Source organism: Neoarius graeffei, chromosome 26 (genome assembly GCF_027579695.1).
Source record: "Neoarius graeffei isolate fNeoGra1 chromosome 26, fNeoGra1.pri, whole genome shotgun sequence".
Lineage (NCBI taxonomy): Eukaryota > Metazoa > Chordata > Actinopteri > Siluriformes > Ariidae > Neoarius > Neoarius graeffei.
The window spans coordinates 46,559,048-46,574,268 of NC_083594.1; the positions used below are offsets into that span (position 1 = coordinate 46,559,048).

The 15,221-nt window shown below is 41.4% G+C and overlaps 1 protein-coding gene across 1 annotated transcript in view; it reads right to left on the reverse strand.

The window, feature by feature from the left end:
• Window positions 1-1,118: 1,118 nt before the first annotated feature.
• Window positions 1,119-15,221, reverse strand: part of taf4a (TAF4A RNA polymerase II, TATA box binding protein (TBP)-associated factor) — a 65,547-nt gene continuing 51,444 nt past the window's right edge. Inside the window, exons 11-15 of the mRNA XM_060910156.1 lie at window positions 11,529-11,659; window positions 11,198-11,323; window positions 10,677-10,733; window positions 10,455-10,574; window positions 1,119-2,051 (exon numbers count right to left, since the gene is read on the reverse strand). Coding sequence (XP_060766139.1) covers window positions 1,884-2,051; window positions 10,455-10,574; window positions 10,677-10,733; window positions 11,198-11,323; window positions 11,529-11,659 — 602 coding nt within the window. The 3' untranslated portion in view covers window positions 1,119-1,883. The remainder of the gene's footprint in view (window positions 2,052-10,454; window positions 10,575-10,676; window positions 10,734-11,197; window positions 11,324-11,528; window positions 11,660-15,221) is intronic.

Genomic DNA, 15,221 nt, shown 5'->3' on the forward strand with positions numbered 1-15,221 from the left:
ATCAAGTGACTTTTACACAGAACAGCTGTTCCACTCACAGCTTCTTTACACTGAAACCATCTGGCAATCATGAATATTTATAAGTATATACCCCTGGGTTCATTAATATTCACTAGTTGACACTCAAGTTCAGAAATATAGCTGGCTTGGCTGAAAAAAAAAATTAAATATTTTTATGCCTGTAAATCAAAAAAAAAAAAAATATGGTGTGTTCAGGTGTATTTTATGAACATAATCAAACTACTCAAAATATTAGACTTCTGATTTAAATGTGTACAATAATATTGCAGATTATATTAATTGGTGCCATTGGAGCACTTTTTGTTCCAGGACTGTCCACTCACGAAGCATATTTTTAATTAAAATGGTAATTTCGTTTACACTGCTGTTGGCCGAGAGATTTTTGAGTTACTAAAGGACTGTATTAGTATAATAGGTCAGTAATTACAGAAACTCAATAATATACCTTTCATTGTTATGGGTTGTGATTTCTACATAATAAGCAGACTATTTTGTGAACCCCCATTCCCACTGGGGCTAACTTATGGCACACTTAAAGTGAAGCATTTTATAATTCAGTACAAGTAAATATGTTTAAAATGAGTGATTTTATAACCTGTTGCTGTTCAAAACCTGAGCGAGGAACGTGTTTATTTATTATTAACCAGTCTCACAGATTTCACGGCCTTTCTCAATGCTGTCCTGAAAGAATTGTGTACAGCTTTACAGTATAAAGAGCTGTGAGGTGGAAGACTAAGAGCTTTATCAAACACAGGAATGCCACAATTTATACTAGCGTTAACGTAATGCAAAGCTGGAGCTGTGTCCCAAATTACATACTACCTTCCTAAGTAGTGTACCATAATAGAAACCCAAGTACCTTTTATTTTGTGCTGTATGTTGGTTGGCAGCACAAATAGAATAAGAAATGCATCTCTGAAATGAAAAAAGCACGGAAGTGAAGGAGCGTCTGGAAAAATAAGACTATCATCATGTCTGAGAAAGCTGAACTAGGTTTTTTGGTGCTGCGCGTGAAACTAACAAAGCACAGAAAAATCCCATTTTTCACAATAAGGCTTTCAACTTTATGGCTTTATAATAACATCAACAAGCAGGTGTTTTATAGAAACATTCTTGATTTTTATTTTTAAAACTCTTTTATAAAAACACAAATACAAAATGACTGGGCAGTTTCATTGTGTTCTCTTTTTTTTTTTACATCGGCAATTTGCACATTACAAAGCCACCCTCTAAGAAAAACATTGGATATATAACTGCAAATTTCTTTCGACACATTTTCATTAGATTAAAATCAAGAGCACAGGGAAGCTAAAAACAGCATGAAACAAAGGCAGACAGGAGTAAGAGACCTCGAGAAAAAGTGTGTGGGCGTCTGAAATGACTAAGTTAGCAAAGAGCGTAGAGAAAAAGAATGAATGAAATTGATACAAAGATGGCATGAGAAAGAAAGACAAAAATAAGATGACACACTGGGAGGAGAGAGAAGACGACGGCTGGATGTGAGACGGAGCAGTAGAGCCAGGTTGCTATGTGAGCAGCGCTGCCGTACGGTTTCCGCTACTCCAGCTGTGCACAGTAGAGGATTCATTATTAAAGTGGCGTCCGGTGGAGCTGCTCACGGTTTGAGCCGCATCCATCAGAGACGCTGCTGTTTAAACGCAGCCCATCAGCTCCACAGAGCAGCTGCAGTCTGAGCTCTGCTCTGGAATCAGGCTGCTCTGTAGTGCTCTCTACTCCACCTTCTATTTGAGCACTGCTCTGAAATGGAGCTGCGACCTGAGCGCCGCACAGTAATTACGCTGCTGTGTGTGCACTGCTCCCTAATCAGACGTTCATGTGAGTACTGCTCTCTAAATGAGCTGCTATTTGAGCAGAGCCCGGTAGAGCAGCTGCGAGCGGCTGCTTTCTCTCTCGTTCTCTAGGCAGAAGAGCAGATCCCTGAGGTTTACACGTGTGATGCGTTGGCGGGTGAACTGCCGTGATGCGCCGCCACTCAAACCCACAGACGAGCTCGCTGAAGACCCAGAACCCTGAGAGAACACCACACACACACACACACATTGAGAAATTAAAATGAGTAAAACGTTTATAGTGATGACACTGCATTCTGGTAATTGGTCAGATTTAAAATTGGTTGGTGGTGGTGATTTATGGGATTAAAGCCTCACATGCACTTCAAACACTGCAGTGTTTGATAACACATTCTGTTTATAATGAAGGGTGTGAGACAGGAGGGACCACTCCCATCAGTAAACAAACATTACTCTCAACAGTCTCACACTCACACACGATTATTTGCCCTAATTAACTGAAGCAGTGACGAAACCTTGGCAGCTGATTGTATAGATTAAGTATTAGAATAATATTAAAAAAATATGAAGATAAATAAAGCTCGTCATTTCATACTCCCCCAGTCATCTAACAACAAAAGTAAATAAATAAATAAACAAAAAGACAACTTTTTTTTTCCATTTTAAGCACTTCTATTTAACATGATGGAAACCTAAACACTGAAAGTGTTGAATTAATTCTTTATAAACTTGACCCGTTTAAATTTTATCAACACTGTGGCCAAAAGTATGCAGACACCTGACCATTACAGCCATGTGGTTCTTCCCCAAACTGGTGCCACAAAGTTGGAAGCACACAAATATATAAAAGGTGTCTTTGTGTGCTGTAGCTTTACGATTTCCCGTCAGTGGCACTAAATGTGCTCATTGTGTGCAAAGCCAGCTCAATAAAGACATGCCTTGCCAAGGTTGGAGTAGAAGAACTTGAGCGGGCTACACAAAGTCCTGACCTCAACCCCACCAAACACCTCTGGGATGATCTGGAATGCTGACTGTTCAGCAGGCCTCCTCGCCTGACATTAGAGAGACTGAGCTCACTAATGCTCTTATGGCTGAATGGAATGGGATGTTCAAAAAGCACGAGTGTTCTGGTCAGGGGTCCACAAACTTTTGGCCAGATAGTGTGTGTGTCTTGGGGTTATAAATCCAATTGTATGACAACACTAAAAGCTCAACAGAACAGCAGTTAATATTTATACAGTGGTGCTTGAAAGTTTGTGAACCCTTTAGAATTTTCTATATTTCTGCATAAATATGACCTAAAACATCATCAGAGTTTCACACAAGTCCTAAAAGTAGATAAAGAGAACCCAGTTAAACAAATGAGACAAAAATATTATACTTGGTCATTTATTTATTAAGGAAAATGATCCAATATTACATATCTGTGTGTGGCAAAAGTATGTGAACCTTGAGGATTAGCAGTTAATTTGAAGGTGAAATTAGAGTCAGGTGTTTTCAATCAATGGGATGATAATCAGGTGTGAGTGGGCACCCTGTTTTATTTAAAGAACAGGGATCTATCAAAGTCTGATCTTCACAACACATTTGTGGAAGTGCATCATGGCACGAACAAAAGATTTCTGAGGACCTCAGAAAAAAAAAAATGTTGTTGATGCTGATCAGGCTGGAAAAGGTTACAAAACCATCTCTAAAGAGTTTGGACTCCACCAATCCACAGTCAGACAGATTGTGTACAAATGGAGGAAATTCAAGACCATTGTTATCCTCCCCAGGAGTGGTTGACCAACAAAGATCACTCCAAGAGTAAGGCGTGTAATAGTCTGCGAGGTCACAAAGGACCCCAGGGTAACTTCTAAGCAACCGAAGGCCTCTCTCACATTGGCTAATGTTCATGAGTCCACCATCAGGAGAACACTGAACAACAATGGTGTGCATGGCAGGGTTGCAAGGAGAAAGCCACTGCTCTCCAAAAAGAGCATTGCTGCTCGTCTGCAGTTTGTTAAAGATCACGTGGACAAGCCAGAAGGCTATTGGAAAAATGTTTTGTGGATGGATGAGACCAAAATAGAACTTTTTGGTTTAAATGAGAAGCGTTTATGTTTGGAGAAAGGAAAACACTGCATTCCAGCATAAGAACCTTATCCCATCTGTGAAACATGGTGGTGGTAGTATCATGGTTTGGGCCCGTTTTGCTGCATCTGGGCCAGGACGGCTTGCCATCATTGATGGAACAATGAATTCTGAATTATACCAGCGAATTCTAAAGGAAAATGTCAGGACATCTGTCCATGAACTGAATCTCAAGAGAAGGTGGGTCATGCAGCACGACAACGACCCTAAGCACACGAGTCGTTCTACCAAAGAATGGTTAAAGAAGAATAAAGTTAATGTTTTGGAACGGCCAAGTCAAAGTCCTGACCTTAATCCAATTGAAATGTTGTGGAAGGACCTGAAGCGAGCAGTTCATGTGAGGAAACCCACCAACATCCCAGAGTTGAAGCTGTTCTGTACAGAGGAACGGGCTAAAATTCCTCCAAGCCGGTGTGCAGGACTGATCAACAGTTACCGGAAACATTTAGTTGCAGTTATTGCTGCACAAGGGGGTCACACCAGATACTGAATGCAAAGGTTCACATACTTTTGCCATTCATAGATATGTACTATCGGATCATTTTCCTCAATAAATAAATGACCGAGTATAATATTTTTGTCTCATTTGTTTAACTGGGTTCTCTTTATCTACTTTTAGGACTTGTGTGAAAAACTGATGTTGTTTTAGGTCATATTTATGCAGAAGTATAGAAAATTCTCAAGGGTTCACAAACTTTCAAGCACCACTGTACATGCCTGCTCCATTAACATCACCTTGCGTCAATATCATACAGCGCAAACTTGTATCTTTCTGCTGTTTTTATCCAAAGCGACTTACAACTGAGGAATAAGTGACAAAATGGAGGTAGTTTAGAGCTGCTGGTGTTTGAACTGTCTGTTTCTCCCAGATGACCTTCCAATCAATAGTCCAAAGCCTTAACCACTGAACCACCACTGCCAAATAGCTAGGTGTTGTGCTCCATGGGAACAAGTAAAACAGCACTGAATGGATTGATACTGGAGTGGGAAATAATCTACAGGTCAATTTTTCAAGTCTCTGTAGTTACAGTCCTTAACACAGCACACGGTCCTCTCTTGTGCAGGTTAATAAAGAATGTTTTCTGTTGAAAGGTTTTAAAGCCAAAAACGTACTGAAGTTATACACCAACAGAGAGAGTGACCCTGTGTCCGAAATCGCACTCGTTCACTACTCCCTACTCACTATATAGAGAACTATATAGTGAGCTCACTGGTAAAATGAAAAAACGCTTTCGGACACTACTCTGTCGTGCTGGTATTTACGTCATTACTGTCGCACAATTAAAACGTGCCAGATCAGTCGGCTGGTGGGTTTTCAAAATAAATGCATACATGTATTTTTGTGATAAATCCATATTATACTGATTGTATTTTCCCACAATCAATACAAAGTACTTTGTGTCTGCTGCATCCAAGTTCTTTTAAATCAAGGCTGAATCCTTTCTTCTTTACCGCTGCCTTTTATTAAATCAAATTTGAGGCTTTTGATTAATTTCTCACTCTGAACTAGAACTTTTATTCTTGTATTTTATCTAATTCTATTTTAGCTTATTTTCTACAAACTTTTTTTTCAGCACAATCGCAATGCATGATAGTTAGGGCTGGGAATCGATCCAGATTTCCTGGATCGATTCGATTCCGATTCATAAGGTCACGATCCGATATCGATCTACTTAGACTACGTTCAGACTGCACCCTGAAACGACCCATATCCGATTTTTTTTTGCCCATATGCGACCTGTATCCGATTTGTTATCGACAATCTGAACGACACAGATCCGATTTTTTCACATGCGACCCAGGCCGCTTGGATATGTGGTCCTAATTCCGATGCATATCCGTTATTTTCACATGCGACTGCAGTCTGACCGGACAGGTCGCATTCATGCGACCTACACGTCATCAACAAGAGACAAACGTCACTATTCTGCGTTGGCTAATCCTGCCTCTTTGGTGGAAAACAACAACATTTGTACAGTTTTCAGAATTTAAATAGACTTTTATAGAATTGATCAAGCTAATCAGGGCTTAATTTGAGGGGAGCAAGCCGGAGCGCGGTCCGGAACCTCGGACGTTGGCTCCGGCAGCTATTTACACTGGATCCGGTGATCCGCCACCTCTCTTGACTATGTAACAAAATTAAAAAAACCCAAATAATTAAATAAATAAATGAAAGTTTATTTAGTGTTAATGTCTGATTTTGATATCTTTTTTTTTTTTTTTTTTTTAAAGATATTTTTTTGGGCTTTTTGCACCTTTATTGGATAGGACAGTGTAGAGACAGGAAATGAGCGGGAGAGAGACGGGAAGGGATCGGGAAATGACCTCGGGCCGGAATCGAACCCGGGTCGCCCGCATTCATGGTATGGCGCCTTAACCACCTGAGCCACGACGCCCCCGTGATTTTGATATCTGTCTTGTTGGTGATTTCTCTCATGAAACGACATCCACAAAATATCTGTTTGTATATTACGGAAAAGGAGGGTGCACGCTTCCGTGGCCGCGGGAAGAAGACGCGCTGTTCGGGGAAAAAGAAGTGGAAGCGCTCTGCCAGCTGTTTTGCATCAATGACCCACGACATGTCATCAGGGCATTCAGGGAATTCAGGGAAAGTAATGGAGAATTCATCCCAGATGAACTGAAGGGCCTCTTGGCCGCGATCAACACTGTCCCTATCTCAAGTGCAGAGTGTGAGCGGGGTTTTTCGCAGATGAACTTAATTTGCAGTGTTATTACAATACATGCCCAGAAGCGCCCCCCCTCCTTTTTTTTTTTCGCACCAGAGCCACTCATCCTCTGCACTCCGGGACCTCCCACTTTACAAATTAAGCACTGAAGCTAATGGTGGATTTGGTAGGGACCTGGATGTTAAACCATCCTGTATTACAAGATTATAAGATTGTTCTGGAAATTTCCAGTAATTTGACACCTTCGGTCTCATTAGTCTGCTGCCCACATTAATCAGATTATTGTGCGAGTTCCACCGCGCCAGGTCTCGCCTCATCTCCATGCTTTACTTGCAAACTTGAAGAGTGCGCTTTTTTTTGTTTACGTATTACGTAGATGTGCTTATATTACGTGTCAATTTGCGCATGCGGGACACTTTTGGGTCGTTTTCCGTTCATATTGGAGATCGCATACAAGTCTCATATAATTGGTAATGTGAACGGCCTAACAAAAAAATCGGATTTCACAACAAATCGGATATGGGTCGTTTCAGGGTGTAGTCTTAACGTAGTGTTAGATATTGCTGGATTGTCACTTTAAAGTAAAAACTGTCCCTATTGACAGGAACAGCCCCATGTGTGTTTGTGCATGTATCTGTGTATGTGTAAGAGGGACACACAGAGAGAGAAGAGTCAAGGATTTATTTTGGAATGAAAAAAATCCAGGTTTTATTTGAATTCTAAATCAAAACCATGACATTCGGTGGCCCTCTTTTGGTTGAATAACATACCCATGGCAGGGTTTCTGACCACAAAGAAAAAAAAAGCACCTCAGCAACCACAGCAATTGTGTAAGAAACGATGCTTATTTGCCACTATATTTTACCTCTATGTGGCACAGTTTGCACACTGCTTTTGTTCTGTCGACTTCATCTCTGTCCTCGTAATGTCTGAATCCAAAGTAATGCCATACATCAGCTTTCAGGCCAGGCAGTGATTTTAGCTGTGCAGCTTCAGCCATCTCGCGTTCTTAAGTTTCGGTTTCGTTTGCCGGCACCCGCTTTTTATAGCGGTCCTTGCGCGGTTGAGAAAATAGTGCCTATAGCCACCTGGAAGAGATCGATCCACACATTTTTGAATCGATCTCGTATTTTTTGAACGTGAATTGATATCGGATCGTGGATCGATCTTTTGAACCCAGCCCTAATGATGTTATATATTGCTTGGTTAGTGACCATCGGTCGTACACTACTTTTCACAGTGCACTGTGGGATACACTGAGTGCACTATTGAGGTTTTTCACCCACGTGACCAAGTCATGTGATGCTGCCATTTTGGACGTCACGGCTCGAATCAGTTTGAATGCGAGGAAGGCGACAAACGAAAAACATAAAAGAAAAAGGAGCGAGATGCAGAAAACACCTTCACTATCCAGCAACGTAGGGCATTTACAGGGCGAGCAGAGGGAGAGGTATTTGCAAAAATTGAGGTTAGCAGGCTTAGAGAACGACGTTTACCTGCTTCAACCAGGATTGCTCACTGACGTACGGAAGTACACGAAGCCCTCGTCTTTACCTGACTTCGGCCCACATGATCTGTATACCTATGTCGTTAAAAACCCATCGCCATACACAGGTATTGATCTGAAAGCGTATAAGAGTTTGGATCAGGGCTTTGAACCGGTTCAAGGAACGAAAACGAAAACCGGGAACTTTTTCTATTTCACATGGAACAGAAACGAAACCAGAAACTTTATTATTTTTTATGTTCCGGAACAGAAACGCTTATTAAAAATAATGGTAACCGGTTAATACCGGTTTTTATTTCGTTCCTCAAAGTTTCTGTAGCCTACAAATAGTCATTCTTCTCCTGCGCAAGTTTCTATGACCCGCTGGGGTTCACTTCCTGTGTGACGTTCGCTGACTGAATGGAGAGAGCGGGAAGGTGGACTACTATCACGTCTCCACGTGATAATAAATGAGTAAGTGCATTACTGAGTGTCTGAGCAAAGAAGAGCCTGAACGATGCAACCTCCCTATTGGCTGTTTGTAAAAATGTATCAATTGTTGCCCTTCCCACGGGAATCATCGCGGGCTCGAGAGACGAGACCTGACGAGTTAGTTCGTTGGTAGCAGAACAAAATGTCTGGACACAAATCGGGTTTTCAGAAAAGGAAAGAAAATAAACGGAGGGTCGAAAATACAAAAAAGGAGGCAGAAAATGCAAAACGAGTTTTAAGGTAGGACAAATGGTTACTTTTCTGAGGCAGCCCGCCGTGGCTGCAGGCTTTCAGTTGTGTCATTGAATGGTTACTTTTCTGAGGCAGCCCGCCGTGGCTGCCTGCAGGCTTATTTATTATAGCCCATTTAGTTAAAATAGTTGATATAAAATGTTTATAGTTATAGTTATGTGATGGTTGTCCTGATTTAGACTGGTGTTTTGTTTTGTTTTTTTGGGGGGGGGGGGGGGGGGGGGGGGGTTTGCGCGATGTTGCAGCCGGGTCCAGATTAGGGCAGAACCAGCCGTGGCTACATTTCAGGTGTAGTTTGTTTTATGTATGTATGTACTTGCATAGATGTGTACTTGGTCTTCCAATATGGCGCCTAACAAAATCTCGCGGCGCGGTGACGTCATGCGGTAGCCCTCTATAGGGCCTGACTAGCCTTTGGTAACACACTAAACAAATTATCTTTCATTTTTGGCACTTTTTCTGTTTGTGTAGATGGGAAGACATACTGAGAATCCAAATCGCCAACATTTGAAATAATAATAATTGTTTTGAATTATTTCTTGTCTTATTTAATGAAGGTTGTAATAGAATTAGCCTACATTTGGCTTAAGCTGGATGAGACAGAGACATAATTTTATAGCCATTTGTTAAACAGCTGACAGGGAACGTAATTAACCGTTCCGGGAACGAAATTTTTTTGTTCTAACCGGTTCGGGAACGTCTATTTAATGGTGGAACCCAAAACCGGAAACGTTAAAATTCCGTTTCTGTTCGGAACGAACCAATAGGAAAAAAATTCTGGTTCAAAGCCCTGGTTTGGATACCTACAAATATTTTGTGTCAGGCTGGGTAACATGCCTACATCAGCGGGTCGTCCCTGGAGCCGGTGGTCGCCATCTTATTACAGCTAAGGTTTGTTCACATTTTCATTTACTTTCGGCCCTCAGGATAAACAAAATGTTATTAAATGTCATTGAAATAACTTCTTAGTCTGTTGAGACATGGCCCGTTATAAATTTGCTGTTACCAGGCAATGACCAAGAACTGTATTATTAGGGTCGGTGTAGTTGTAGCAGTGTATTAGCAACTAGCTGTTAGCACTAGCTAATGTCAACAACATCATAGCTGGTATGTTACTGTAGCAATGTTTACGTTCAGTCATTTGGATGACTGTTAAAACATTTCAGTCTCAAGTTTTTCCTTTACTGTATTTACTAGTTTACTGAGCTAGCGCGCTCGGGCAAGCTGGGAGCTAGCGCACGCTAGCCTGCCGGCGGGCTAGCTCAGTAAACTAGTAAATACAGTAAAGGAAAAACTTGAGACTGAAATGTTTTAACAGTCATCCAAATGACTGAACGTAAACATTGCTACAGTAACATACCAGCTACTGTTGTTGACATTAGCTAGCTTGACGTTCAAAATGGCGGACACCGGGGCGTCACGTGACCCTGTGACGTCAGGTGAAATACCTCAATATAGGATGTAATAATTCTCACTACACATTCGGACAGCGCTACAAAATGGCGAACTCATGATATGGTCCACTATATAGTGAGTAATAAGTAATTTCGGACACAGGGTGAGATTTTGTACCTCTGCATCAGTGCCAAGAGCAGGCGAGTCAAGTTTCCTCTTTTTCCTGGGTCCGATAGCAGCCAGCGCTGTCAGGTTCGCATCTCTCTGTCTTATCTGAGCAAGCTCCTGCTGCTGCATCTGTTACCCACACACAATGTATATGCAGACATCAGTTTGACATCAATATGCACAATACCTACTTTAAATCAGACTTGTTCGAACCGGAGAACACCAACGTACCTCTTTGGCCTTTTGTTTCAACCGCAACTGCTCTGGATCCTCCTGCCGAGATCGAGACTGCAAAACAGCATCACAGAACAATGAGCAGGATTGAAATCGCTTTCTCTCTCACACACAAACACACCTGTTGAGAGATCTATCAAACCATGTGAACCACAATTTCCTCTGCTATGGAAAATAAAATTTAATTAAATTAAACTAACACTTATTCACCAGTAGGTGGTGCTGCAACCTAATTATTCATTACACAACCGCTCTTGGAAAGAGCAAAATGAAATAAACTGATTTCTCTATTTTCAAAATTTCAAAGTGCATCAGATAAAACTGCAAGTGTCTGCATGCACGCACGCACACACACACACACAAGGTGCACCTAATAAACTGACAAGTCAGAGAGAGTGTGTGTGTGTGTGTGTGTTCATGAAATGCATGTTTTAACAGAAGCACATCTGTTGCTCTAATATAAACCGGTGTGTGTGTGTGTGTGTGTGTGTGTGTGTGTGTGTGTGTGTGTGTGTTACCTTGGCTGCCTTCATTAGAATCTCCCTCTCCTGTTCCTCCTTCCTTTGTTTTTCCAGCTGGTCCAGCTGCTCGAAGAACTTCAACTGTGCGCGAACATCAGTTACCTGCTCGAACCGTGCGTCCTCCTGTGCAACACACGGCCATGCAAATACACGCATTAAATTCAGGAAACTGTAATTCAACACAGCTGCATATTCACGTACACAATATTAGCATGTACCAGGGCTGCAAAGACAGCAATACTACAGCTGTTCTACACTGAAAACATGCAGATGATCATTTCAGCTCACAGGTTTGCAAGGTATATTCAGAAAGCGCAGGTATACATACCTTATAGTTCATGTTCTTTTGCTGTGCAATGACGGTGACTTTCTCTAAAAGGTTCTGCAGTCTCTGCTGAGTGGCATGAGACACCAGGTTTACCACCTCGGGGCCCACATCCATCACTCCAAACCGTTTACCTGCACATAGTCAACAGCTTATTGTTTGTGATTAGGTATAAAAGCTCTGGACTATTCCTTTAAAGGAGTTTGTGATTTACACGAGACATTTCTCACATGAATATAAGTAAGCCTTGACGCGCAATGAAAAAGTGAATGAATGACAAATGAAAACGCAAACACCATGAGGACAACTCTGGATCAGGGCCAGGTGATAAGACGCCCTGATAAATACGCTCCAACAGTCCTTTAGCCCAGCAGGTTTGCGAATAAGCTCCGTTATACTTTATACATTCTCCTATAGTGCGACTGAATTCTCCATTCTGACTGGTCATCAGAAAGCGTTTATATTCTATAACAGCAGCTGGATTTTTTTTTTTTTTAAGTATCAAGCTGCATTAACATTTATGAGAGAGAAAATACAGACTTGTATGGGAACATTTATTTAAATATATCTGTTATAATATACAGTGGTGCTTGAAAGTTTGTGAACCCTTGAGAATTTTCTATATTTCTACATAAATATGACCTAAAACAGATTCACACAAGTCCTAAAAGTAGATAAAGAGAACCCAGTTAAACAAATGAGACAAAAATATTACACTTGGTCATTTATTTATTGAGGAAAATGATCCGATATTACATATCTGTGAGGCAAAAATGCGTGAACCTTTGCTTTCAGTATCTGGTGTGACCCCCTTGTGCAGCAATAACTGCAACTAAACGTTTGCGGTAACTGTTGATCAGTGCTGCACACCGGCTTGGAGGAATTTTAGCCCGTTCCTCCGTACAGAACAGCTTCAACTCTGGGATGTTGGTGGGTTTCCTCACATGAACTGCTTGCTTCAGGTCCTTCCACAACATTTCGATTGGATTAAGGTCAGGACTTTGACTTGGCCATTCCAAAACATTTACTTTATTCTTCTTTAACCATTCTTTGATAGAATGACTCGTGTGCTTAGGGTCGTTGTCTTGCTGCATGACCCACCTTCTCTTGAGATTCAGTTCAAGGACAGATGTCCTGACATTTTCCTTTAGAATTCGCTGGTATAATTCAGAATTCATTGTTCTATCAATGATGGCAAGCCGTCCTGGCCCAGATGCAGCAAAACGGGCCCAAACCACGATACTACCACCACCATGTTTCACAGATGGGATAAGGTTCTTATGCTGTAATTCAGCATTTTCCTTTCTCCAAACATAACGCTTCTCATTTAAACCAAAAAGTTCTATTTTGGTCTCATCTGTCCACAAAACATTTTTCCAATAGCCTTCTGGCTTGTCCACATGATCTTTAGCAAACTGCAGACAAGCAGAAATGTTCTTTTTGGAGAGCAGTGGCTTTCTCCTTGCAACCCTGCCATGCACACCATCGTTGTTCAGTGTTCTCCTGAGGGTGGACTCATGAACATTAGCCAATGTGAGAGAGGCCTTCAGTTGCTTAGAAGTTACCCTGGGGTTCTTTGTGACCTCGCCGACTATTACACGCCTTGCTCTTGGAGTGATCTTTGTTGGTCGACCACTTCTGGGGAGGGTAACAATAGTCTGGAATTTCCTCCACTTGTACACAATCTGTCTGACTGTGGATTGGTGGAGTCCAAACTCTTTAGAGATGGTTTTGTAACCTTTTCCAGCCTGATGAGCATCAACAACGCTTTTTCTGAGGTCCTCAGAAATCTCCTTTGTTCGTGCCATGACACACTTCCACAAACATATGTTGTGAAGATCAGACTTTGATAGATCCCTGTTCTTTAAATAAAACAGGGTGCCCACTCACACCTGATTGTCATCCCATTGATTGAAAACACCTGACTCTAATTTCACCTTCAAATTAACTGCTAATCCTAGAGGTTCACATACTTTTGCCACTCACAGATATGTAATATTGGATCATTTTCCTCAATAAATAAATGACCAAGTATAAAGTTTTTGTCTCATTTGTTTAACTGGGTTCTCTTTATCTACTTTTAGGACTTGTGTGAAAATCTGATGTTGTTTTAGGTCATATGTAGTGAAAATTCATTATGTCTGATTATTATAACTATTCTTTAAGTTCGTTTCTTAAGAAACGTATTTTTTAGTATGTTACCTTGTTTGTTGACAGTTTCGGCGAACACTTCCGCCTTCTTCAAAACAGTCACCAGATGTCGAGTGGTGACGTGCCTTATCAGCTGATGTACTCTATGGAGGCGTGAACGTCCCGCCCAATTTGACAGATAGTCCACGCCTCCTGCTGTCAGGTCGCTGCCCCAGGACTGCGCTCCAGGTGTGTGACAGCGCGTACGCTCCCTCATCCCGGTTCATCGTCCTCTGCGCCCGCTTACGTATCTCCACTGCCTCTAAAATCCAACGCTGGTATCTATTCTCTTCAGCGCGAATGACTCTGGCCTCTTCCCAATTCATAATATGATTTTGTCGTTTGCAGTGGTCTGAAATGGCTGATTTTAAGTTTTCTTGGTTTGCTTTTTCTTTTTCGGATCTTGTGAGTCTTTTTGTTGTTTCTTTTTCACATTCTAATTGGTGTTTCTAAAGGGAGGACCACGGTTATCATGGACACTAATCAATATGAAAAACAAATGAATGAAATGCTCATGGACTCATACACACATGAAATACTCAAAAAAGACCCGACAGAGGAAAAGAAAAAAAGACAAACTATTACTCAAACCGTTAATGGACGACAACAAAATCGATAAACAAACATACAACCACTTCATCCCCACAGCAGACATCACCCCCTGGATATACGGCACACCAAAAATTCATAAACCCGGAGCACCACTAAGACCCATAGTAGACAGTATAGGATCAGTTACTTACAACCTTTCCAAGACACTGGCAGACATAATTAAACCACTCCTCGGACTCATGGAATACCACTGCAAAAACTCAAAACAACTGGCGAAAGAACTAAAGGAAATCAAGATAAAAAAGGATGAAATCTTTGTATCACATGACGTCATATCCCTCTTTACAAAAACACCGGTCACAAACACTCTCAACATAGTAGAAAACCGGTTAAAAGCAGACAGAACCCTGAAAAAACGTACAAAACTTACAGTACAGGACATAAAACTATTACATTTCATTTCCACGTCCACATATTTCCAATACAGAGGTACAATCTACAGACAAAAAGAGGGATTTGCAATGGAGGACCCGCTATCTGCCACTCTATGCAACTTTTTCATGGAGGATCTGGAAACCCGAGCCATAGAAACAGCACCGGATGACTGCAAACCTATCTTCTGGAAAAGATACATTGATGACATTCTTGAAATAACCAAAAAAGGCCACACACAACAATTCACGGATCATTTAAACTCCATAGACAAGACAGGCAACATCAAATTCACACACGAAGAGGAAACGGACAAGACAATAGCGTTTCTGGACCTAAAAATACACCACACAGAAGAAGGGAACGTTAAAATCACAACATACAGAAAACCTACACATACCGACCAATATCTTCTCTGGACATCTGAACATCCCATCGCACACACAATGTCAGTAATCAGAACACTATACGACCGAGCACAGAGCATCACGGAGGAGAAAGACAGACAGGAGGAGGAACAAC